General features: G+C 34.5%; 1 protein-coding gene across 3 annotated transcripts in view; it reads right to left on the reverse strand.

Annotated features, from left to right (window-relative positions):
* Window positions 1–536: 536 nt before the first annotated feature.
* The window catches only part of ABCA1 (ATP-binding cassette A1), a 62,159-nt gene continuing 34,751 nt past the window's right edge, over window positions 537–27,944 (reverse strand). For 2 of the 3 annotated variants that reach the window (XM_088116215.1, XM_088116214.1), the window contains 18 exons: window positions 26,887–27,097; window positions 26,498–26,581; window positions 26,151–26,192; window positions 25,967–26,063; window positions 22,098–22,225; window positions 21,919–22,023; window positions 18,342–18,488; window positions 17,800–18,057; window positions 17,556–17,691; window positions 10,686–10,765; window positions 10,481–10,588; window positions 8,943–9,093; window positions 8,224–8,360; window positions 8,062–8,136; window positions 7,655–7,958; window positions 6,728–6,861; window positions 1,247–1,305; window positions 537–1,165 (listed from right to left, as the gene is read on the reverse strand). In XM_088116215.1, the coding sequence (XP_087972341.1) occupies window positions 1,084–1,165; window positions 1,247–1,305; window positions 6,728–6,861; window positions 7,655–7,958; window positions 8,062–8,136; window positions 8,224–8,360; window positions 8,943–9,093; window positions 10,481–10,588; window positions 10,686–10,765; window positions 17,556–17,691; window positions 17,800–18,057; window positions 18,342–18,488; window positions 21,919–22,023; window positions 22,098–22,225; window positions 25,967–26,063; window positions 26,151–26,192; window positions 26,498–26,581; window positions 26,887–27,097 (2,338 nt within the window). In that variant the 3' untranslated portion in view covers window positions 537–1,083. The remainder of the gene's footprint in view (window positions 1,166–1,246; window positions 1,306–6,727; window positions 6,862–7,654; window positions 7,959–8,061; window positions 8,137–8,223; window positions 8,361–8,942; window positions 9,094–10,480; window positions 10,589–10,685; window positions 10,766–17,555; window positions 17,692–17,799; window positions 18,058–18,341; window positions 18,489–21,918; window positions 22,024–22,097; window positions 22,226–25,966; window positions 26,064–26,150; window positions 26,193–26,497; window positions 26,582–26,886; window positions 27,098–27,944) is intronic. The other variant, XM_088116216.1, reaches the window with a different exon arrangement.

Here is a 27,944-nt window from a genome sequence, read left to right on the forward strand (position 1 = left end):
ACCAATCTACCAATCAAGAGACCAAATGTTATACAGAACAAACTAAAAAAATGAACTCACAATTTTTATGTCCGACATGCTTTTTGTGGATCAAATACAAGACAAACCAAAACGGAACATGACCCTCAAGACTATCAAAAATCAAATTGGATGAATATTTCTTGTAGGCAAAAGTGATTAAGAGAATCTAGTTCTTGGTGCATAGCACAACAGTGAAAAATGCTGCCAATCCAAAATGTACATTCTGAAAATACATTTATAACTATACAATTTAAAAATATATTTAAGATTATACAATTTTATAAATATAATAAATTGAGTAATTAGTTATAAAACAAAGAGGAAAAAGTGACAATTTTTAATATAAATGTATATATAAGAAGAAATCATGAACGTACTAGAAGAAAGAGCTTGGTTAGTCCATAGAAGGACGAGCTCTTAAATTTATACTCACCGCATCTTCATCAAAATTAACGTTGACCAACTTTAAGAAGAACACCTTGCTCTACAAGGTCTTCAAAAAAAGTGCTAAAATGTAGCCTGAAATTTTAATTTACATAGATTTCCAGAATTTAGTTTTCAAAATATATTGCATTCCAAAAATTAAAATCCAGAACTTGAACTAACAATCAAAATTACGTTCTGTACACTAATATGGATAAAAATGATGTCCGGAAAAAAATTACAAAGGGTAAAATGCTATTGCCTGAGAAATAATAAGTATATTCATGATTGGAGCCCATTTTTTGAGTACGCTGGTAGCTAGTAGATGGCTGCGGTGCGGAGTGCATACCAGCGAACAATAACGAACTCCGTATTCTCCATCATTGGGTGTTAGAACGGAAAAATATTAATTGAGGATAATCCCAAGATGGATCAGCCCCTACCAAACAGTTAGATTGATGAAGGGACTTAGTACTAGAAATCTATTTACGATTCAGTGGCACTATAATCATTGACTGTACAATATACATCCAAGGACTCTATGTTTAATCCAAGCAGGAGTATCATCATTTTGATACATTTAGCACGTTATAACCAACAAACAACATTTTATGAAAGGGATTGTAAAATGAGGGCACCTCATGGATTAGCTGCAAAATGATTAAATATTGTCTCTAGAGTTGACTGGCTGATGCTGTACTCCGCAATCCCGAATGTATTCCTGTAAATGATATTTTGCTCAAATTTGGTCACTTTTTTTTGATGAGCAGGAAAAATAAACAAGAGGTCCCTTGCATTTTACCTATTTCTTTCAAGAACTCCAAAAACGTCTGCCAAGGAAAAATCCTCATTATATGGTAACTGCAGTCAACAAAAGATAAATTACTCTATCCACTGTAAAACTGAACCTGGATACACTGCATTCACATGCATATATAAATGTTCCACCTTGGCAGAAAAAAAGTGAAGATAAACTGGCGACCATCGATGGCAAGATATGTCTGGCATTATTCAAGACATCAAAACCTTAACCAAACTCTCTTTAAAAGGTTAAGGTATCAAGTAAAGAATCATGAATGATTTTACATCTCTACATACTCCCTCTTCATGCATCAGATATTAATCTTGATTTAATACGGATACAGAAATATGACAGTTTTTCTTAAAGTTTAGTATTAACAGATTTGGTATATAATACATTTTTGGATACGTTAACAAAGATTATAAAATATTTTATATGAAGTATAATATTGATAAATAAAGAGATGTTGATTCTAAGAGGCGAGAAAATAATGTATTAGAAGTGACTGTGTTCTAAATAATGAGACTAATTTAATTTTAATATTAAAAGTTCAAGCATATAAATAGAATTTCAGTTAATGAGTTTCATTATCTAAAACATACTATCTTTCTAAAAATTGTTCCCTAAGAGCTCTTTACCATTTCTCTAAGCCTTCTCATTTCTAGTTCATCTGTTTGAAGATCAGAGAGTGCCTAAGTGATCACAACGACACCTTCAAGTCAGTCTGATCAATTTTTACAAAAGAATAAGTTATGTCTATTCTTTTTCTCAGTTATTGAGTTTTTCCCTTGCATGTGTGAGCATTGTTCAGTTGCATGTGTCATTTGAGTCTTTTATAAGACTCTCTATTGATCAATGGTACTAACAGTATGCCATGATCATGATTCTGTGATTTGTAGGAACAAATAGAGTTCCTTGAGCTTGTGGAGTTGTTTTAGCACTTGTAGAGCAATTTGGTCCTTTAAAGGTAAGAGAAGCTAACTACCACTTTTTGATATTGTTGATGCTTTGTTAAAATGTGATGCATGTTTAATGTAGTTTGAAATTGATAATTTGGTATGTGGAGTTGCTGTTGTGGTTGTTGTTGGATGTGTGCTTGTTTTGGTTGAAGTTGGTGTTGAGTTGAGGAATTGAGAATTTGGCCACTTGAATAAATTGGTATTCAATTCGACACCTAAACCTATTTTAAAACCATGTATTGAGTCACGAATACCAATTTGGTCATTTGAACAGGTCTCTGGTTCACCAATTCAGAGTGTTGAAGTTTCCATCTTATGGTATGGTGCCGAGCAACCCTAATGTGGGGCTAGGAGCATTTTAGCTCTAGACCGTTAAGCGCCAAGTTTGTGCCGCTGGGCGACCAAAAGTGCAAATGGTATGGCGCTAAGCGGTGATAGGGTACCATTGAGTGCCAGGTTGGGAGCTATTTTTTTACTTTTTCGCTGAGCGACGAGATTGTCTCGCAGAGCAAGCAAAAGTGCGAGAGCTTTTGTGCTGAGTGTCAGTCTGAACACCAATGTATTGTTCTGTGATTTTCTGAAGTGGTTTACCATGGATGCTAAGTATGTTTAATGTGAATTTGTGATGCCTTATGAATTATATTATGACTATATGTATGAATCAAGTATGTAGTGATGAAAATTTCAAGGAGAAATTTTGTGATACGGTAAAGTTTAATGTATGCGTTGACACAGGGGGTAAAAAGGAAGGTATCTTGAACTCTAACAACTATTCATTGCTCAAATAGAGTGGAATGAGTTATCTGGTGAGAGTGGCAGGATGTCCTAGTCTATAGACACTGATTTGGGTTTTAGGCGCGAAGTAGACTAATCTTGTAGGTGGTAGGTGATAACCCCTTTGTTCATGACTCCACATAGTATAAATACCAATACAATTGCATGCTTGCATTGAAGCCCTATGTCAAAGGCATGTATCCGGATAATTGAATTAGTGTCAACTGTTTGTATGGACGTATGAATATGTGATATGTTTAACAAGCATAGTCGATAAAATTGTACATAATGAATGTGTTAGATTCTAAATTTTGGCACATTAGCTTACCCTTCTTTTTGTGTCTATTTGTTGTATTTGTTTTCTTGTTTTTAATGATCACCTTAATGGTGAGAGCAAATGAGGAGGTTTTGTTGAGCAGGTGCTAAGTGGTGATGGAGCTGAAATAAAGAGTAGGATGATATTCTTTTGTTTCTGAACTATTTTGAAAGACCCCATTACACTCTTAGTTTGGGTGTGATAATATTCTTAGTATCATAGAACTTGTATCTATATATATATATATATATATATATATATATATATATATGTGTGATGTTATTGTTATATTTTTGGATAACTATAATAGAATATTATATGTATTTCTTTAAGTGTATGTTTTTGTTTATTGAACGTGTAATGCTTCCTTTAGTAGTTATACACTATTAAAATGGGATGTTACATTGATCAATTCTCACTAATCCATAATTATGATGATCACAATTTTACAAAAAAGACATTTGTGAGTGTTAAGAAATGGACTTTAAGCCTAGCTCAATCCTATAAAACCGGCTTGAGTTAAGCTTAATGTCCACTTCTTAACACGGTATCAAAGTCATGAGTTAGAGTTTATCCTAACGAAATTTGATGTTTGTTAGGTCTATTATTTCACTCGCCATCAGGCTGTTATCAGACCATCTATTAATGTCTAGTCTCAAACTTGAGATGTATACACCTCTACGGAGGTGTGTTAGAAGTCCTACATCGACTAGAGATAAAGTCAATTTAAAGTATATACGTGGGTGCAAACCTTACCTTACAAACCGATGTTGTAGGGTTAAGTTAGGATTAAAGTTCACTTCTTAACATGGTATTAGAGCCATGAGTTTGAGCCTATCCTTGCAAAATTTGTTGTTTGTTGGATCTATTGTTCCACTCGTTATTGGACCACCCATTAATGTTTAGTTCCACACTCGAGACATATATACCTCAGTTTGAGCGGTGCGTGTTAGAAGTCTCACATTAACTAAAGATAAGATTAATTAAGAGTATATAAGTGAGTGTTGTATGAAGTCCCACATCGACTAGCGATAACGCCAATTTATAATATATATATATATATAAGTGGATACAAACCTCAACTTACAAGTCGATTTTGTGGGGTTAAGTTAGACTTAAAGTCCACTTCTTAACATGGTACCAAAGCCATGGGTTAGAGTCTATTCTAGCGAGATTTGTGTTTTTTGGGCATATTATTCCACCCGCTATAGGACTACCCATTAACGTCTAGTCCCACGTACGAGATGTATATACCTCGGCGTGAGGAAGGGGTTTTGGAAGTCTCACATCGACTAGAAATAAGGCCAATTTATAATATATAAGTGGGTGCAAACCTCACCTTACAAGTCAGATTTGTGGGGTTAAGTTAGGCTTAAAATCTACTTTTTAACAAAGTATCAGAGCCTATCATAGCAAGATTTGTGTTTCGTTCGGCATATCATTTCACCCGGGCCGCTATCGGACCACCATTAAAGTCTAGACCCACGCACGAGATGTATATACCTTGACGTGAGAGGGGTGTGTTGGAAATCTCAAATCGACTATAAATAAAGCCAATTTATAATATATAAGTAGGTGCAAACCTTACCTTACTAGCCAGTTTTGTGGGGTTGAGTTAGAATTAAAGTCCACTTCTTAACAAGTGCAAACCTTACCTTACAAGCTAGTTTTGTAAGGCTGATTTAGGCTTAAAGTCTACTTCTTATCCTAACCAAATTCGATGTTTGTTAAGTCTATTGTTCCATCCGCTATCGAACCACCCATTACTGTCCAGTCTCGAGATATATATACCTTGGCGTGAGTGAGGTGTGTTCAAAGTCCTATATCAACTAGAGATAAAGTCAATTTAGAGTATATATGTAGGTGCAAACCTCATCTTACAAGCCGATTTTGTAAGGTTGAGTTAGGCTTAAAGTTCACTTCTTAACAGTGAACATAGCAAGAGAAATATAGTTTCCACCTAAACATTAGTCTAACTCCAATATTGACTATAATAGCCTACAATCTAGAAACATCATTACTAAATTATTGTCTAACACTAGTTGTTTCATTCTTCTCTTCTCCATAACAGTCATACAAGAAAGAAAAAAGTGCAGTCTCTAAATTTGATTCATCAAGAGGTAATTCCACCAATTCAAGAAGTCTAACACTATGCCCCAGTAATGTCCCACAAATTTGTCTCTCCATTTTGATAGTTATATCTTTCATCTTTTCAACACAAAAGGTCAAAGGTTAATATTAGAAACTAGACTTTAAACTTAAGTCAATCTCACAAACTTACCCTGCAAAATGAGGTTTGCATTCATTTATATACTATAATTTGATCATAATTCTAGTCAATGTGAAATCTTCAACACACACACTTTCATCAAAGACTAGACATCTTGAGCGAAGGACAAGACATTTATGTGAGGTCCAATAGTGGCCAGATTGTAGGTGGCACAAAAAGCCCAACAAACTTTGTTAGAATAAACTTATATGTCCACATAGTTCAATCCCACCTCTTCCTTACTCATTCTTGAATGATTTTGACTCAAGGTTGGAAACTTCAGAACTAATAAAAGTCTTTCAAAACCTCTCAGGTTACATGGAAGTCATGTTGGAGAAAGGTAAAGATTCATTATTCTCGTCTACTTCTGGCACTTTGAATTCCTAGGATGGGTATGTAAAAGAAGGATCCAAATATCTCTAGTTGTAGGGCAAACAGACATACCTTACAAGGTGCCTTGATTTTAGAATAATATGTGCATTCACCTAATATCTTCGGTTTTGGTATACTTGATATTGGTGCGGCCTCCAAGACTAGATTATCAAGAAATGGACCCCTGTTGCTCCCATTCTTTTAAATAAAAGTTAAGTTTTAGCACAAGGAAGGGTAGGCTAGCACATTACCCACGCTTGATGTACAAAGGGCATTTGCATGAAGGGACATGACATCTAAACTTTTCACGTGCTTTTCACCCAACAACTCAAGTGTTTGAAATGTTCTTGTTCATGACTTCTTCTAAAGTAACATAAAATAGGGGATTGCTTCCATTTAATTCTGCCCTCTCTACTCTGTTCAAAGGCATTCCACTCCCGTTTCAGCAGATTTAAAGTAATTTTGAACAATACATATGACAACTGAACTTATTATCTCTGAAATGAAATCAAGAGTACATTGGCGCTGGATTAAGGAAGATTAGAGAGGCAGAAAATAGATATTGGTGTGGAATGCAAGAGTTGAGAAGATATGGGGATAAAATCCAAGAGAAGTGAGATTTTCTTATCTGTATGGCATTAGTTTCCCTGAATACGAAATTAGTTAGAAAGTAAAACTAGTCTACTTCAAGTGTAAATAGTTAAAAAATTAAACATGCCTTCCGAAAATCTGATGCTTTTACATCATAACAAAGAATTTTTGCATTAACAAAGCTCTTAACCTAAAAATACCTGATATCTGATGCTCAAACCATTGCACCCTTGGCACCTTGCTCCACGAAATGAAGAGAGAATAAATGAATCAATTTCTGAGAATTTTTGTTTAGACAGCCACCACTCAGAAAATACTGGCAATGGAATGCCACCTGATTACGAACACAATTAAAAATAAAATAAGATGTTTACGTTGTCGTCATGAACCAACTCTCTTTAAAGCTACTATTAGGTGAAGGCCCACGTTTGGCTTTGTATGAACATGTTCGGATAAACTTCAATGTAAGCCATTGCATTACAAAGTAGAAAACAAATAAAATAAGTGTTTCCCATAATCTAAAACTAGCTTATACATAAGATAATTTGTAAAAGCTATCTTATTTAGCTTCTCCAAATCTGATTTTAACTTTTACAACATAAACTAATTTGAACTTATAGAAGAAAATTTTATCACATTTTCTTCTCCTGTAAATGTTTGTGGAAAAAATTATCCAAACAGGATTTAGGTATGAAATATATGTCTGTTTCTTCATCTTTAGCTCAGAAAGAAAATGATGAAGAATGTATAAAGAATTTGCACACTATTAAGTACAAACAATAAACAATGATAATTCGTTAGTTGAAAAGCGGACTATAGTTTGAAAACCATCATGCAATTTACCCACATTTTTTTTAATGGAATACACACAAGACATAAGAGGAATTGGTACAGCCTAAGCGGCACCTAAGGGATTTTTGTACTTGCAAAAGCTGCTTAAAATATACTACTCACACAACTCTGCTTCTGTTATTATAAGATAATTAAATAAGGATTTTGGTCAATACATGTATACTTACAAACACGTAAAACACAATACGAATTCATTCTTGATAATGAATTCCACAAAGAAAAAAAGGATAGTTGACTCTGAAAAGTTTTCAATGATATAGAAGATTCACACATACCACCACGAAACAGTTGTTCTGATAATTGTTCCTGAGAAGCTCCTTCAAAGATAGGAGTACAAGAGATCAATGTCTTTACTCTTTCTTCATTACCAAGCCAGTGCCCAATTAAGCTTATCATTTCTCGTGTCAAGCTAATCTCCGCAATGGAGGTATTTCCTGATGTGACAGAGTCAGTGCCCCCAATACAAATTTCAAGGTCATTAAGTAAGCTTCTAGGATGAGACGGGACTTCAAGAAGTCTTTCTTGAATATCTTGGCAGAGGGTTTGCAAGTCTGCAGAACTCACTTCGGTAGGTTTGACCTGGAAACAGGGTAACCAAGAATTACATATTTTGAAGATAGTTTTTGTCTAGGAAAAAGGAAAAAGCATAAAAAATGCCTTTTGTTACTATAACCATAAATACCTCTAGTTCTAAATGATTCCCAAATCTTGTTTTTAGATGCTGTGGACTTCCAATACATCGCAATTGTCCACCAACCTTCAGAAATTAAACAAATAATAGGTAGATGTTTGTGGGTTCAAGACAACGCTTCACGAGTCAAGAGACACGAAAATAAGTTTGTACCATTATCCCTATTTTGGTACATAAGGCTTGGGCTTCATTCATGCTGTGTGTAGTCAGAATTACAGCAGTCTTTCCTCGTCTTGTTGAGATCCTAGATATTACATCCCACATGAATCTTTTGGCAATGGGATCCATACCTAGAATTATAAAAGATCAGCAATCGTAGATATTACTTCTGTAATTCATCAAGCATAGCAATATATTTTTTTTTTGTAAGCAAGTGTTAGTTGTTAGTATTTTGTTAGTGGGGGGAGTTGAACCCTCAACCTCTCTTCCAAACCTATAAAACCAAACCTTATAACAATTATATCAAGCATAGCAATATGTCTCACATGGCTAATCTATATATGGCTTAAAAAGCTCTTTCCTGAAATGAGAGGTCCAGTTGCTTTGTGTGAAAAATCATTAGACCTATGCTAAGATCCATGAATGGAGAACATGCCCGTTCACTTCAAAATAAAAATCACTAACAAATAAATATGCAGAAACTATTTTAAAACAATTTTAATCAAAGAATTGAAGGAAAAAAATATTCAATTCTAGACCACTTGGTGAACTAGGATTTTATAGCATCACAAGGAACCAAATGAGCTAAAAGTTTAGGCTTATAAATCAAGGACCAACCTAGATTTAAATGCGATTCTAAAAATTAAAATGGTAAAAATGCATTTTCATTATGTTTAAAGAAATATGATAATTGAGAAGAACTGTTATTGTACCTGTGGATGGTTCATCAAGAATAACTATAGGTGGGTCACCAATCATTGCAATTGCAACAGACAATTTTCTTTTATTTCCTCCACTAAGCGAAAACGATGGTTTATTGGCATGTTTCAACAAGTCAAACTCGGCCAACTTTTCCTTAACAACCTGCCCAAATAATAATTGGCGATGAAAGAGAATATATGAACATATGCATGCGCACGAACACACACACATATATAATATAACATAATGAGGAATCAAATTACTCCAACTCTAAGCCTGAAAATTTTAATCTGCATTATATATGTGTGTATAAAACAATGTTCATGCCATTCTTCATTATTATGTGTGTGTGTAAAAAACAATGTTCATGCCATTGAATTTAGTAGTTTGTTCTAATATTTTAAAAGTATTGATGGGAATCAAGCAAACAAAACCATATAAAGCATATTTTATTTTGTTTGAATGTTAAGTGTGTTGGACGATTTGAATGAGAAAATGGAGGGAAAAATGTAGCATGAACAAACTGATTTTATTGAATTATCCCCACTTTGAATATGCTCTACATGTATTTATACTACAAGATACAAAACTAACAGCTGTACTTATAACTACATCTGTACAGATTTAAAAGAAAGAATGCAAGTTAATCATTGACCATTGACCATGGTTGATTGTAGATAACAAAGTGAAGGATAAACTCCAACTAAAATAACTAGGTTATGAAGAAAAGGGTTAATGGGAAGTCACTGGTGCTATCATCCTATAGATCAATGTTGGCCATCATTGACTGCTTTTTAAGTCTTAGACTGTTTAATAACCACTATTTCAAGAGTTGAAGAATGGTTAGACTAACAAAAAAGATTATATTTAACTTCGGTGCGTAAATTAATTCAAACTCTGATTTCTTTATAAATCTTTCATATATTTTACATTTTATCAGAGGATTCATGGACCTTTACTAAAGTGAAAATATAACAAAATTAAATGTATTCTTATAAAAAGATGGAGATGGGTAAAATTGGACAAAAGCAGCACTGGTTTCTTTCCTTGCATTTGTTGTTAGTATTCCAAGTGCTTCAAAAGTACACAAGTTTTTTATGTGTAAATTTTGCTTGATGTAGTGGAGTTTGGTTTTCTCCCGGTCTCATGTACATTGTTCATGGCTAACACAAATATGTTTGATCTCATGGTTAGAAGTTATATTTAAGAACTCAAATATTCGAAATGATCGACTGACAGCTAACATGATATATTGTTCAATGTTTGTGCTAAAATATTTGTCCAAAACCCTTTTTATTTAGGGTACTTTAAATCATGTTGTTTTAATAGAATTTATAGATTATATAAGATGTAATGCCTATGTTCATATATTGTAACTACTTTTCCTTTTTATTAACTTTTATCTCATGAACCAGATGAAAAAGAATGCCTTTTCAAATTTTTAAGGCCGTTAGCAGGAAATTATGAATTATAAATAATTATGAACAAATGAACACTATTTCATAAATTATCCTAACCATAAAGATAATTAGAACTTTCTTACGCATACATTTTCAATTGCAAAATCTGGAACACCTTTTATTCTGGCATAAAGTTCAAGATGCTCTTGAACAGTTAAGTATTCCAATAGGGCATCAAATTGTGGACAATATCCAATCTGAGAGTAAAAATTAAGATACACAAAGAAGGGTCAGATGTATTCAAGTATATGTTAAATTTCTCAATGTTTTTTTTCCAAAGAAAAAATGACATACATATCGACGAGCAGCCTTTGGATGGGAACATATATCTTTGCCAAAAATAAAAGCAGTCCCATCAGAAGGAGATTCTTCCCCTGTTTGGAAAAGCAAAACATAATTTAGGAATAATAAACCCCTAAGAAGATGAGAGAAAACCTAGTTCACAGCTATTCAACAGTGAGAAATTACAATTACAAAAACCTTTTCTACAAGTATAATTTTTTGAAATCTATTATATTTTGCCTAACATAAAATTCGTCACCTTGGGTTTCTTCAATAGAGGATTGAACTTATTATTAGAATAAGAATATAAAAAATATTGTTTTCTCTTAATACCTTATATTTCAGTTACCAACAACATAATATTTTCCTTTATTAAGGAGAGGACTTTAAGTCTAACTCAAACCAGAACCGGTTTGTAAGGTGAGGTTTGTACTCATTATATACTGGAAATTTGCTTTATCCTTATTGATGTGGAATCTCTAATACATTCCTCTTATGTTGAGGCATATGCATCTCGAATATGAAATAATCTGACATCGGCGTAAAAATAGGTGGCACAATAGGCCTAACAAACAATAAATCTCGCTAAGATTGACATTTAAATGACTTCAATACCATATTAAGAAATGAACTTTAAGTTTAACCCAACCCTACAAAAACTGCTTTGTAAGATGAGATTTACACACACTTATGTACGGTAAATTTTTCTTATCTCTAGTCAATGTGAAATCTCTAACTGCCTTTAATTCATTTTTCCACCATAAGCTTTTCGTGTTATACTGTGTTTGCTTTTGATCTATTTGTTTTTGCAAGGGTAGCTAATATAAATGCTCCCTTTTTATAATGCTTTGATTTAATATAGAGACAATAAAATAAATGTATCTCTTTTTATGCTGTCATCTTTCTCAGTGATGGAATATAGTCATCTTTCCTTGTGGCAACCCACTGCCCTTGGGTGCTAGTCATCTCCCAACCATATATGATTTGATGACCATAATTATCTTCAATGGCCTAAATGGTTCATACTACTCTCAAAAGGTGTAAGAAGCTCAGTCATTTTGAAGGGAATGGTCCAGCCAAAGCTGATGCAGATTTTGAAACCCGAGAAGAAGTTGTACAATTCTGCTATTAATATTGCACATATCTAACACCAAACATATAGCAATTGATAGAGAAGTTGGACATTTATGCTATTAATATTGCACATATATAAAACCAAATATATAGAAATTGATAGATAGTTCATCAAAGAGAATCTACACACCTATTCTAAAGTCTAGGAACATGTGAAATTATTATATACCAATGACACTCAACATCTTTATGGTATTTGTCACAATCTTTTCAATATTCTTGCTCCTCGAAGTCAAGACTCTATGGCTGATTATTTGGGTAACATTTTTGCTCTCTTTCATGAATTTAATGAGGTATTACCTTATATCTCTACTCTTGCCCAAGAAATAAGGCAACGATCAAAGTTCTTCATGAAATTGGCATTACACGAACTTAATGATAAATATTCCCATGTCTGGGATCAAATTTTGGGTTCCCTATTGTACCCAATCTTACTTCTACTTGTTGCATCCTTTTGTGTGTGCCAAGTAAACCCGTCAATGAAACAACTATATCTGTTGATGATTCCTCTACTTTGGCATCTCAACATGATGATCGCAACCGCTCTCACAAGCTAAGAAAAGGGCATCACAAGTGTGACCACTGTGGCAAGCTGGGTCACAAGATTGACAGGTGTTATGCATTACATGGTCCTCCTCCTCAATCTGTTGTTGTTGCTCATCCTCCCTCACAATCACCTACTGTGGATCCTCCTCCATTTGATACCGCCAACAAATATGCTCTCTTCAATGAGTTTCTTAAATGGTGTGAGTATCATCAACCCTCTAGTTTCACTACTTCTATACAGGTACATCATGCTCAGCTAGATCATCCCAATTTGGTCAAATTACAACAGCTTGTCCCAGGTTCTCCAAGTTGTCTAGTTTTGTGTATGAGTAGTATCAATCAGGAAAACATAGTCATAGTTCATTTCCTCGTAGTATCTCACAACGTTCTTCATCTCCTTTTACGTTCTTCATCCCCTTTTGCTTTAGTTCACTGTTACATTTGGGGACCTAGTCATGTTAAATCTAATTTAGTTTTTCAATATTTTATAAGTTTCATTGATGATTATTCCAGATGTACTTTGGTTAATTTTAATGAAAAATCGTTCTAATTTATGTTATATCTTTCAAACCTTTTATAATGAAATTAAATCTTAGTTTAGTGTTTCTGTTGTAATTAGAGAAGATATCTTTAGAATCTTCCTAATTAGAGAAAATAGATATATAATCTTCTATTTTATTTTTGTTTACCTAGTTTCCTTATTTCCCTTTTTAGGATAATTAGATTGTTACAAATAGAGGACATGAGAATGTATTTTTTATGATTCAGAATATAATAAAATCAGTCCTTTTTTTCAACTTGGTGTCAAAGCTCCCAATCTTAGGACTCCATTTCGCTGCAATGCCGCACCACCGCCGCCACTGTCCGACCACTTCCGCTGCCGCCGTTGCCGGTTGGGATTGTTGATAGGGCAGAAAGGTGCGCCCAACACCAGCGACCACATCGCTGGAAGTCGCTCCGTGAGAGAAGCCGCCATCGTCGCCGGCCCATGTAGCCCACGCGCCCACCTACGGCGAGATCCACTCGCCGTCGTTGCCACAGACAAAGTCGTCGGAGCCTCTTGAGTCTGTTCCTAGGGTCGGTGACGACCCGTTTGACCTATATTTGAGTAGATATGAGTTTTAAGTTCTGCTCCTTTTCTCGGTGTGACCTACATGCCGTTGTCGTCTCGGAAAAAGTTACCGGAGACTCCTGGTTGCGTTCTACGGGATGTCTGAAGTAAAAATTATTCCTTTGGGTTCTAATGACCTACCAAATATAGGGGGTACCTGTCGGTTGGATGGTCAGAATTTCTTAAAATGGAGCCAATTTATTCGAAGGGTTCTCAAGGGTCGTTCAAGACTTGATCACATAGATGGAGGAGGACTAGGACCAGACGACACTCATTTTTCAATTTGGGACAATGAAGATTCATTAATTATGACTTGGATGTGGCAATCCATGATTCCTGAGATAAGTAGAAATTATATGTTTCATTCTTCTGCAAAAGAAATATGAGATGATTTACAGAGTGCTTTTTCATTAAAGGATCTCAAGCGCTTGAAAGCAATGGTTGAATCAATCAGTAAGCCCTTTGGATTCATGTACTCCGTCCATAAAAGGTAAGTTTTGTCTCAATACTATTGGTCATATGTATCAAGGTATTTGGATCCTTGATTCGGGTGCAACTGATCATATGACACCTTTTAGTGTGTCCTTCGACTCATATGGTAAAAGAAATTAAGAACAACTTATAACAGTTGCGAATGGTCAGGGTATACCTATATGCGGCTCTGGGAATATAATTTTGGACTCATCTATTGTATTGAAGGATGTTTTACATGTTCCTCAATTAGCTAATAGTCTTATCTCTGTGCAAAAACTCACAAAGGATTTAAATTGTTCAGTAACATTTTTTCCAACTTATTGTGTTTTTCAGGATCTTGCCACGGGGAAGACCATTTTAACTGCTAAGGAGCAGAGTGAGTTCTATTTTTTAGAGTTTGATGACCAAAGCAACACAAAAATCATGAGTCAACAAGCTACATCTGAGACGTGGGCAAAATCCCAAATATGGTTACATCATCAAAGGCTTAGGCATCCTTCATTTAGTTTTATCAAGTCCTTGTTTCCCCACTTCTTTACCGAAGTTTTTCAAATTTTTGTTAATTTTTTCCATCTTGTCCAAAATCAATTTGGAAAATATATCAAAAGAATTAGGTCTGATAATGGTACTGAATATGTGAATCATGAATTTCTCAATTTTTTGTCTCATAATGGTATTGTTCATGAACTAACTTGTGTTAACACCCCTCAACAAAATGGGGTTGCAGAAAGAAAGAATCGTCATCTTCTTGAAGTAACTAGAGCTCTTCTTTTTCAAATGTCTGTTCCAAAAAATTACTGGGGAGAAACTGTGTTAATTGCCACATATCTCATCAACAGGTTACCCACTCGTATCTTAAATGGCATTAGTCCTATAGAGTCTCTATTGTCTTTTCTTCCTTCTTGTTCCCTACTAACGAGTCTACCTAGTCGAGTCTTTGGATGTGTTGTTTTTGTTCACTCTCATCATCCTAATCGTGGTAAATTAGATCCCAGAGCTCTTAAATGTGTCTTTATTGGGTATCCTTCTAATAAAAAAGGGTACAAATGTTATCATCCTCAAAGTCGTCACGTCTTTATCACCATGGATGTCACCTTTCATGAGACACAATCCTTTTATGTCAGTCCACCACTTCAGGGGGAGAAAGCACTTGAAGTGGATGAACTCTCCTTCTTGTCATTACCATGTTTGTCTTTGCAGGATGCCCAAGACTTGAGCAATGAAGCTACCATAGTCCACAGTGAGGAAGAAGAGGAAGAAGACAAATTTTTTGGCAAAAAATATGAAAGAAGAGAACAACCCACTTCGACTATTGAGCAAGAAAAATTGTCTACTCCGAAGGTGAGGATCCCTGAAGATAACAATGAGGAGGAGGTAAGTATTACTGAGGATTTACCCATAAGAATTACTGAGGATTTACCCATTGCATTGAGAAAGGGAAGAAGATCATGTGCTAAATATCCTATTTCTCAGTATGTTTGCACTAACAATCTCTCTGATAAACACAAAAGTTTTATTGCTGCCATTGATGCCACAAAAATTCCTACCTCAATCCAGGAGGCCATGAAACTTGAACATTGGAATCAAGCCATGAAAGAAGAGATGAATGCATTAGAAAGAAATTCAACTTGGGAGATTGTTGATAAGCCAAGAGACAAGAAGGCAGTAGGGTGTAGATGGATATTCACAATGAAACATATTGCAGATGGGACAATAGAAAGATATAAAGCTAGATTGGTGGCAAAAGGATATACCCAAACATATGGGATTGATTATGAGGAGACATTTGCCCCAGTGGCAAAGATGAATACAATTCGAGTTATTCTCGCTTTGGCTGCCCATTTTGGATGGGACTTAAACCAGCTGGATGTGAAGAATGCCTTTCTTCATGGAAATCTAGATGAAGAAGTATATGTACATGGAGATTCCCCCAGGTTTTAAAGTGAAAAATGAAAGAAACAAGGTATGCCTCTTGAAGAAAGCATTGTATGGTCTTAAGCAATCCCCTAGAGCATGGTTTGGAAGATTTACAAAAGCAATGGTTTCCTTGGGATACAGACAAAGCCAAGGAGATCATACTCTATTCATAAAGCACTCTTCTACAGGTAAACTCACTCTATTGCTTGTCTATGTGGATGATATGATTATTGCAGGAGATGATGAAACAAAAAAATTGGCATTAAAAGAAAAATTGGCAACTCTATTTGAAATGAAAGACCTAGGAAAACTCAAATATTTTCTTGGAATAGAGGTTGCCTACTGCCATTCATCTCCCAAAGGAAATATGTACTTGATCTCCTCAAAGAAACAGGAAAGCTAGGATGTAGTACCTCAACAATTCCTATAGAACAAAACCACAGAATTGGAAGTGAAGAAAGTGCTCCTGTAGAGAAGGCCCAATATCAGAGATTGGTGGGGAAATTGATTTATCTATCACACACAAGACCAGACATTGCTTATGCAGTTAGTGTACTGAGTCAATTTATGCATGATCAAAGAAAGAGACACATGCAAGCAGTTGACAAAATTCTCCAATACTTGAAGTCAAGTCCAGGAAAGGGGCTATTATTCAAAAGAAAAGACACATTGACTATGAAGATATATACTGATGCTGACTATGCAAGTTCTATTACTGACTGAAAATCTACTTCTGGGTATTGTGTATTTGTTGGAGATAGTCTGATAACATGGAGAAGCAAAAAGCAAGATAGAGTATCCCGTTCTAGTGCAGAAGCTGAATTTCGAGCCCTTACTCAAGGAATGTGTGAAGGACTCTGGATGAAAATCATTTTGGATGATCTTAAAGTCAAAGTGGAGAACCCGGTGCAACTACACTGTGACAATAAGTCTGCTATGAGCATAGCCCATAATCCAGTACAGCATGATAGAAGCAAACACATTGAAATTGACAGACATTTCATCAAAGATAATCTTGACAGAGGCTTTGTGATTACAACTCATTTTCCTACAGAACTTCAAATAGCAGATATTTTTACAAAAGGACTTCCTCTGAGTAGATTTCAAGATCTTGTAGGCAAGTTGGAAATGATTGATATTCATTTACCAACTTGAGGAGGAGTGTTGTAATTTGAGATAATATCTTTAGAATCTTCCTAATTAGAGGAAATAGATACATAATCTTTTATTTTATTTTATTTTTCCTTGTTTTCCTAGTTTCCCTATTTCCTTTTTTAGGAGAACTAGATTATTACAAATAGAGGGTATGAGAATTTATTTTTTAATGATTTGAGAATAATAAAATAAGTCTTATTTTCAACTGTGGTCTTTAAGAATGTACAGTTCTCCTACATACTTTGGAATACTTCTATTTGTCTTACAGGGGAAGCATCTAGTAAATTTACAGAGACATACGCATTCTATGTTGTATGTGTCTAGTACATAGTTTTTCTTTTTAATCTTTTCTTCTTGGTCTTCAATTATTTAGCTAGAGTATTTCTCATCCTCTATCTGTAGTTTTTCCTTTATCTAAAAGTTAGGATAAAAAAAAACAATGCAGGTTTTCAGAGGTTTTTATTAAAAACTAAATTTGATAGCCAAAAAAAAAGGGCTTAACACAAGAGATGCAGAAAGATATCATGATCAGAATTCTGACATACCACATAGCATAGAAAGAGTTGTGGTCTTTCCAGCTCCATTTGTTCCTAAAAAGCCAAAACATTCTCCTTCCTGAACTGAGAAAGTTAAAGAATCTACTGCAACCTTTCTTCCATGATGCTTCTCCTCAAAATATACCTTAAATTCAGAAAATACCACTTTAACTTAGGATGACACAATGATTTGAAATGCACATTATTTTTCTTTACACAAAATCATGTTTAAGTAAATAATACTAGGAAATACCTTGCGAAGATTGCGCAGGTAGATAATGGAATTGTCAAGAGAACCTGAAAGTACTCTATTTCTTTCTGCTTTTACATCTACATCTTCATCGAAGTCCGTAACAACAGTTTCAGAGGAAGATTCCAGCAGAGGTTCCAAATAAGGACTACCATGCCGGAAGATATTAATTTTTTCCCACCACTTTTTGATCATGAATGAAGTCAATTTGATAGAAGGTAAAATTTCAAGTGCAAGTGTCAACAGAAAATAACTAAAGCTCTGTCATCAAGAAAAAAATGGATTAGCAAAATATTTTTGTCCCAATTTAAGTGTATTTTATATCTACTGATGTTGATGAGGTTATTCTGAAACAAAGCAGCTATTACAGCTTTGTATTTTCAATGTAATAGATGCTGTTTCCCAATAACAACATTTTAGTTATAGGTTCTTAAAATCAGCCTCTAAGAGCTGATGTAAACAACTTTTAAGTTTTAAACTTTGATACATGGAATACGAAAAGAAAAAAACACAATAGCAGCAAAATTAGACCGAGAGATGTGCACCTCAACAGCTAGATAACAGATGGAAGCCCCAGTAACATTCCAATCAAACACTCCATCACTTGTTTTATCTTTCATTCCTTGCCGCAAAAGAGCTAATGAAGCAAGACCATCCGCAAAACAAAATCCAGGAGATATTCTGAAAAAATTCTGGAAGAGAACATCAAATGCATATTGACATCATGTGTTTTCCCAAGTGAATGAAAAAATTACTATTCAAGCAGCTAGAAACAAGATATATATCATTTCCAACAGTGTTCTTTTTCTTTGTGCCAATTAAATCACAACAATATTTTGCTAAAAGATATAATTTATTTCAATCCTAGAATCCAACTTCCTTTTACAAGAAGTTGCCCCAATCCCTTTTCATATATATTGTTAAATTAGAGGAAAATCTTCCTAATTAGAGAAAATATTTGTAAAATCTTCCTAATTAGAGAAAATATATATAGAATCTTCTAGTTTATTTTTTAGTATATTGTTTCTTTCTTTCCCTGTTTTAGAAGATTAAATTATTACAAATAGGTGTAAGGAGAATGTAATAGAAACGAATGATAATAATAAAATTCATTCTCTTTTCAAGTTATATATTGTAGGACATATGTCTTATTTGTGGTCACCCTTTGCCCACCTTGTAGCAGCTTCCTAATGAAGCTTCCTTAAATGCATTCTCAAAAATGGTTAGTCCCACACCAAGAGATATGACAAACAGAGCGTATACAACTTAGGCAATTATGACTATTGGGAGAAATTCAAATACCACCAAGACTTGAAATAGAGCCTGAAAAAAAGTAAATTAATGGAGAAACCAATTTTGTTGAATTAAGTTAGGCCCAAACCCTAATTTTAACATTGTGTGTCTATCCTAAATCCATTAAGGCGGTTGTGTGTATAGAGAGAGCAAGCCCACCATCGATGAAGATAGAGCTTGAAAAAAGTATACAGATAGGGGAGAACTCTCATAAGTCAAGGTTGTAGGGTAGAATTAGACCCAAACACAAACTCTAAGACTCATTTTATGAGCCAGTTTCGTAAGATTGCTAAAGCTTTGATTACATAAAATAAAGAAATAAGATATGATTTAATTAGGTCAAATAGGAAAATATCATAACCAAGGTTGTCAAACTAGAGAGTTTACATAAGCTCGTGGAACTTTGTAAATTCAAATAGTAAACTCGTAAGAGTTTACTTCACATAAAAAAATATTAAAGTACAAATAAATCAAATAATAATTTAATATTATATGACACTACACATAACATTTTATATTTTTCTACTAGAATATTATTATTATTATTCTTAGTTTATCATATTATATATATTTTTAAATATTTGTTATATTTTCTAATATTCTTCTCCTTTTATCATTATCCTAGTTGATTATATGATATATTACGCATTACACAAAAAAGTTGTTGGACTTAAATGGAGGCCCAATTTTCCAACATAGCAAGAAAGGAGTAAAAATCAAAAGCCAAAACCCCTACGTTTTAGCTTGTGCTGCCAACCCTGTATTTTGAAACTAGAAAGAGAAAGGAAATGGGACTTGTGAGGTGGCAAAGTGTGGAGGAGATTCAGAAACACAAACAGAGCAGACTGGAGCAGGGTTGAGAAGAAATCACGAGATATCTATAGGAGAACCCAACATCAACACCCATAGACAAAAACTTTATAGAGCAAACCCGTGATAGAGTTCCTCACTGTAAATATGAGTATTTACATGAGTACCAAGATAGTTACAAGCAAGTGATCATAGAACCATCCTTCATGACTTGTTATTTCACTCTGACTTCCTCTATTGGGTAAATAATACAATTAAAAAATCTTTTGCTCTCTGGCAGTCACTATGCCCTTTGAGAACTATTGCTCTCTAACAAATGTTACACACTCCAAACAATTTTGTTCTTCAGCAATAGTTTTTGCCCGCTGAGCACTTTTGCTCTCCACCAACTTACCTTTTGAGCATTTTGGGACTTTGGAAACCTGTATTCACTTTCAGGATTCTTTTTCCCTATCACACTGTCCAAGCATTTTTTTCATCTCAAGAAGCCAAGCCCATTGAATACTTTTTGCATTTCAGCAGCCATTGTGCCTTCTAAGCCTTTCTGCTATCATTTTTACTACGTTATTAAACTCACAACCAACTGTTACTAAACTCAAGATAAACTGTTGCAACATGCTGCTAGTTCCTAATGCATCATCTTCATTCACTATCCCACACCAAATCAGCACATGAGGCTTCTCCATTGCTGGTTTCTCAGCATGTCATCTTCACACACCTACACAAAATTGATTTGTAATGCTTTATAATGATTGATTTTGTCAGCTCTAGCAACCAACTAGTTGACATGTTTTCCAAATCAGCACGTGAGGCTTCTCTATTGCTAGTTGGCATGTTCGCCAAGTTCCTCAAGGAGTCTTGTAACAAACATGACAGATGCAATACAGCATGAGGGGTAATGTTAAGGATATGATATGTTTTGATCACATCAAATAGGGAAATGTCTAGATAAATATTTCTCATTATTAGTGATTGATTTTGTTCCTTAGGATAAACTAGAGTAGTCATGTGTACACACTCCACAATTATACAATTACATGGTAATAATAGATATTCATTCAAGCTTGAGGGGGAGTGTTGAGTTATGAAAAGATATACTGTTAGGTATCTGGTTTTGAAACCTAACTAAGACAACTCACTCACACAATCACAGCAAGAAAACAATTGGAAAAGAATGAATTATCTATATCTTCATCAACAAAAGTAGTGTTCAATCAGTATATGGGAGCATAACCTCCTCAATCTAACGGGAGCCTAACCCCCCTCACAAGGTCCAAGACCTGTCTATACAAAAGAATATGACAAACTTCCTTCCAACAATGAATAGAACTCTATTTATACAAGACCTCCCTTCCCTTCTTTCCTAACTACTAAAACAGTTAGGATATTAACACTGTATTAACTCTTCCTTCTCTCTTAAACCCATTATCTCCTATTACTTAGATCCTATCATATATTGAGTTTTTAGGAGATATTACCAATCTCTGCAATTATTACATCTAAGATATTAAAAGAAACTAAAGATATTATAAGACGCTAAAGGAGATGTTGTAATCATTATTCCAGGGTAGTATAGCTCTATATGTACCCTCTTGCCAGGGTTTACAATTGAATTAATTGAATCCGAACTTTTTTCTCATACACCTAAACTCTTTTCTAGTGTGTGTGTGTGGATATATATAGTAACAATGACAACCCATGACAGTGACCACTCACTAAAAACATAAAATATCCAGATCTATTACTCACCACATGAGATAGAAAGAAACCGGTCTAATTTTAGTATCCACTTATCATACAAACCCTGAACGCTAAAGCAGAAAGTGGTGACAGTAGTAAGCACTTTAGAAAACACAAAATTGGGAGCTCAAAGGCTTAAAACATTGTGTTTCCATTTCTTTTACTGAAAATTAGTCCCCCGAAAACTAACTTCTGCTTTTTGTGCTTCAAGAAAAAATAATTACCCAAGTAAGGCCAAATAAATCATGCTGAACATTTGAAGAAAATTGAAGGGCTTACCTTAAGAAAAGAATTGGTAGTCATTGTTGATGGCATGAGTCCCATAATGAATGAGATAACCATTAGTATCAATCCGGTGAAAAAGTGAATCAACAGAACCACGTTCTGTATAAAAGTTGAATATCTTAGCATTTATAACAAATGTAATTAAAAAAGGAGAAAACAAGATCTCCGCATACCTGAGCCATGGTGTGGTCAAAAAAGAAAAATGTAAGGCAATAGGTTGATGATGCAATTGCAAGTCCATATTCCAAGAGCATGAGGATTGTTGGTAGCAAAGAAACCCCTCCGACAAACTGTTCCAGACCTACATTCAGTACCAAGAATTAGCAGTAACATCCATGATACTGTAAGATAGAAACCGCAAAAAGGGGATTAAGGCATGGTAGTATTTAAGGGATCATACCTATTCAACCACCTGACAAAATCCCAGGTGGTGATGTTTCTAATATTTTTTATTAGTGATAGAAAGTTTAGGGATAGGGCTGGATTGAAAGGTTCTAACATTAAATTAACTAAATATACCAAAAATTTGACTTAAAAGAGTAAAGCTGTCTAAGAAATCAATTTATCTATCATGTTATGCAAAGGCTTTCTCCAATATGAAAAATATATGCAAATAAATAACACTATTATATTTTCCTGAAATTTAGTTGATATTTTAATACACTGGAGAAGTAGGAGAACGATCAAGATATGAGTTAACAAGACTTAGTACTATATCAAGAAAAGAATGAACTAAAAGATAAATAATATAAATGAGAGCTTATTAATATCCTTCAAATATCTCTCAGACCACTAATAGATCATCATCCCATGTGAGTTTTCCACATTTAATTCTCGTTCTTTACTTGGCCAAGTAACATGAAAAACACACAAGCATCTATTCCTCATCACAAACCCAACTCTACAGGTTGAACTTAATACAAGAAAAAAACGCACATATTTTATTAAGGATGAAAATAAACAGCTTAAGACCAAATTCAATACTTAACTTTTAAGAGAAAAGCAGTTTTAAAGTACAGGAATCAGGTAAAATACGAATTCAGGAATGATAAAAACATCGATAGCAGTTAATCCAAATAGCTGCACAAAGAAGACAAACCCAAAAGCACTACACCCGGATGACTTCTATTCTGAAGTTGATTTACACATTACATTAGTTACTACAAAAAAAAATGCTGGAAAATCTCCCCTAAAATTAAGATATTCCTAATGGAAGAATGAGGCCACCTCTGTTGATCAATAGGATGGAAAGTGAATACACAGTAAGAATCAGAAAAAATAAAAACTGAATGATTGAGAAAAGAAAAGACAATACTGAAAAAACACCTATTAGATGTTGAGAGAGGTGACAGAACAAAAGATAAAACATAGCAATGTCAGGGTTTGGCAAGAACAGTGACAAGCTATCCCATAAATGGCTGGAAAATGTTGTGTTATTATGGAAATCACACCAGAGAAAGGTTGATCTTCAAAAGAGAGGGTCCCTCTGAGCGAGAAGGGCACACAAGTGTAGGTGGGGATTGGGTTTCTTATATCAAAAATAGCACCAATCAACACCATTCTAAGGCCAGAAGGGTTATTTTCATTCCTGGGCAGTGATGGTGATGATTTCATGCAAAAGAAGCCACAATTGACACCCGCTTCTACATAAATGCTCCAACAAAGTCATAGGGGATTAGGAATGTGATGCAACAATGCTAAAGTGGTGTAATCACGTGTCAATGACTGAAATGACAGCTATGAATAAGAAATCCTCCAAAGTAGGAAAAAAATACAAGCATAAGCATGATAATATAAATTGTAACATTAGCAATACGTAAAAGGTAAAAAAATGAAATAAATAATTAAAAACCTTTGTTTTTTATTAAAACAAAAAGGGAAACTGTTAGGCATGTAAATAATGAGGAAGAGTAGACTAGGTATTATAGAAGGAATGATAGGATATGCAAGGTTTCTTGTAGAAGGAGAAATAAAAGGAAGCGGTGGAAAAGGTTGTCATAGAATATAAGAATAAAGGAAGTGGTGAATAAAGGAAGGAATGAAAAAATAAGTGGATGCAGTGCTGTCAGTTGGTCTATATAATTAGACCAATCAGTTCCTTGGAGGAGATAATGATAATTTTATAGGTTGAGCTTTAGCTCTTTCTCGAGGGAAAACCCTTAGAGAGAAAGTGCTCTCCTATTTTGTGTTCTTTTCAGTCTATTCAATAAAGAATATTACTCAGTTTCCTCTTCTGAGTTCTGGGTTCCTATCAAACTTACCAAATCCAAAGAGAAGGAAAAATTTTGAAAGTTGGCGAGCAAGCAAGGAAGGAATTTAGGAAGGAATTTATGACGGAGATGAAGACAAATTTGTCAATTTCCAAAGATATCCTATGGGACACGAAGGAGATTAAAGATCTTCTTCAAGATATCAAGAAAGGAAAAAAAAGAGGTAAAGACAGGTTTTGATAGTAGGAAAGATATCTTGCAGGACATGAAAGAGATCAAGGAACTGCTGCAAGATCTCAGGAAAAGCAAGAAGTTTTCCAAATGTGGGGAGAATTCAGGGAATTTAGAAGAAAAGAAGGAAGAACTGCTGCAAGATCTCAAGAAAAGCAAGAAACTATCCAAAGGAGGAGAAAACTTAATTAATATTGAAGTAAAGATGGAAGAAAGCTCTCTACATGGTAGTAGATCAAATGAGGAAGGAGAAGAAATGCTAAGGCCCTGAACTACAAAATTGGAATTACCCACATTTGAGGGGAAGGGATCCTCACGGATGGGTATCGAGTGCGGAGAAGAATTGAGGTTCAAAATATCACTTCAAGGGAAAAATTGGGTTTGGCTTCCATCAGCATGGAGGAAAATGCAATGATAAATTATGAGGGTGATGATAAAGTAGATAAGAACTAGGAACCAGAAGTGGAGGACGAATCACATGATTTAAGTACCAAAAGGAAGTTCAGACTCGTGTGATGAATTTGATGATCAAGAATTTGAAGAGTTACCTGTACAAAAAACTCATTGCAAACATTTTACCTTCTGAGATATATGAAGATGCTCTTGTAGGGGTTACTTACAAACATACTGCAACTTTGACTCATGTGGAGGCTGGTGAATATGTTGCTGCTTTGATTCCTAGGTCAATTGTTAATGATGACCCAACGATAAAAACCAATGGGTTGTAAACAAATGACGATGGGAACCGGCCTATGATGGAAACTGAACCTTTAAATTTGGCTTGTGGCAGCATAACAGATGAAGATTACCAGTATTTGCTTACTGTTGATGACTTGATAATAGGTTTCGATGGAATTCTTCAAATTGAACCAAATTCTAAGTCAATTGCTGAATTACAAGATGAAGAATTGAAGGCAGCTAAACCAGAGCAGATTGAAGTAGGGAAAACATTTGTGGAAGAAACAAGATCTTATGGAAAGGGATGAAGCACTCCAGCAGCTTAAATTTCCAGAGTACAGCCTTGAGGACAAGGTTATTCCAGCAAAGGAGAGTATTGTTAGGGCATGCAAATAATGAGGAAGAAAGGAATAGGTATTATAAAAGGAATGATAGGATATGGAAGGTTTATCGTAGAAGGAAAAATAAAAGGAAGCAGTGGAAAAGGTTATCATAGAATATAAGAATAAAGGAAGCGATGAATAAAGGAAGAAATGGAAAAATAAGTGGATGCAGTGCTGTAAGTTGGAGTTGATCTATATAATTAGACCAATCAATTCCTTGGAGGAGACAATGATAATTTTGTAGTTTGAGCTTTAACTCCTTGCAAAGTTGGAAGGAAAGGTGGCAAAGGTTGTGGGTTTAACTCTACCCACTAACACTTCGGAGTTATAAGATTGGTTTAGTGGGTTTGGAAGGGAGGGTGGAGAGATTGTGGGTTTAATTCCCCCCACTAACATAATACTAACAACTAACATTTGCCAATCTAAAAGCAAAAAAACGTGAATAAACTATTAGACTTGGGTTTGTGATCTATGTTAGTTTTCCCAACAAATTAAATAAGCAGATAAAAACTAACTATTAATAATTATTTGGATACATACCAAAGATATAAAAGAGAACTATGGCAACAGAGGCAGGAAACAAGAAGCTCACAAAGTCCCAAATATATGTAGAAGCCCAATATGACAGGATAGAAACCTATTAAGCAAGTTCAACATTAGATGAATATTCAGCATGAGATAGAAAAGTAGTATTGAATGCGGTCTCTTTTGACAAATTATATACCCCACTGATTAGTTGTTGCTGCTTAGCTTTCACTTCACGTTCCTGCATCAATCAAGAATTTATAAATGTTTAGAACAAGAAACAAGCAATTCGAGAATGTCAAATAGTATTTCACACTCTAGTGTCAAGAAATTCCCTCTTGTTAATTCATAACATTTGAAATGAAAAAATATAGACTCCTTTTAGAAAAGGGAAAATTTGAAAATAACTCCACAATTATCTAAGATTACTATGAAAGAAACTTCAAGGAATCTTCTAGGAAAAGTTGTTTTATGAATCGCTCCTGGACGAAGAAAAGGACACAATTAAAAAGACAGCAAGCAGAAAGTAGGTTTAACACAACTTACCTTAACAATTGAAACGGCAAATGAGGCAGGTATAAAAGAGAAAGCAATGTTGACAATAACTGCAGCAGAGAAAGCATCCAGATCCTACAGAATTTCATCTATAGCTCATCAAATCTATAATTTTCTGTATAATGTAAACGGGATTGGCACATAGCAATATTAATCCATTATTATTTAATTGTGCTGATAAGTATAAAAGTCAGCGTTAGGTGAAAATATGAAAATTAAGAACCATAGAACTAAAAAAGAGCATGAACTACAAAAACATTGCAATATAACAAGGCAACGCTCCCAAAATCCCAAGGCATGCCCATCATTATTAACAGGATAATGCATCATGAGACTTAAAGAATATCCACTTCGGTGAAATCAAATAAACATAGGCTTACATGACGTTGTAAGCGCTGGCTTTGTGTCGTTGGCAGAGGGTGGTTGCGTGTCCGAATTGTCATATTTGTGTCTTGAGTTGCAAGCCTAAGAATCGCAGAATTCATCAAATTGATAAAGGTGGGAGCAGCATGTTGACAAGAACAGTTGTGTAATACAGTGTATCCTAAGCTTCCATCATTACTTTGATCATCCATCACAATTGCCCCATACCTGAATATCAGAACATAGCAGTAAAATAACTATTCTGTCATATAAAAATTGCATTAGGGGTTTTATCCGAGTTGACATGTAATAACTTTATTAAAATAGCAAAAGTATCTGTTCATTATTTTATTGGAAATAACTATAAATCCCAACGGTACAAAAGTTTAAATACGACAACTGATCCCCGACAAGCAGACAACAACAGGACCAACATCTGGACACAGCATAGACTCACATCAGGCTTTTACCAAAGCAAACTACATAATGAATACAATTTCAATTTTTGGACGGTGACAGCAAGGAAAAAGCATTAGCATAATATTGACTTTTAAAGTTAAGAGAAATCACCCACCATCTCCATAAGGAAGTATATGTTAGTAACTCACATATAGATATTAACGAAAAAAAAATATAATCATAGATTCCATTAAGGAAAAATTGGCTTCATTTATGATAAAAATAATTTCAGTATAAATCAAAATTTAGCCTACACGTTACTTTAGATTTTCTCAAATTTCTCAGATGGTACACTTCATTTATGTTAGCAACGGGAAACTTTAGAAGCATCAATCTTAAATAATCTACACTAACAAAGTTGAACTAGGGAAAAATGATCAGTGAGCTTTATTCTAAGAAGCTTAACTTTTCTTGTCCTGTATTCATATAAGCACTCCTATTTTCAAATAGATTTTCATTGTCCCTATGATAAAATTAGAGACAGAAACATGAAAGAAGGACATGATAATCTCGTTTTCATGGCTACCCAATACTATTATGGATTTTAGGATAACAGCAACTATATGCATGGTTAGCACTAAAACTTTTCATAACAATTGATTGCCAGTTGTTTAAA

The sequence above is a fragment of the Vigna umbellata genome, chromosome 5 (assembly GCF_029865625.1).
Source record: "Vigna umbellata cultivar VRB3 chromosome 5, Vumbellata_1.0, whole genome shotgun sequence".
NCBI lineage: Eukaryota > Viridiplantae > Streptophyta > Magnoliopsida > Fabales > Fabaceae > Vigna > Vigna umbellata.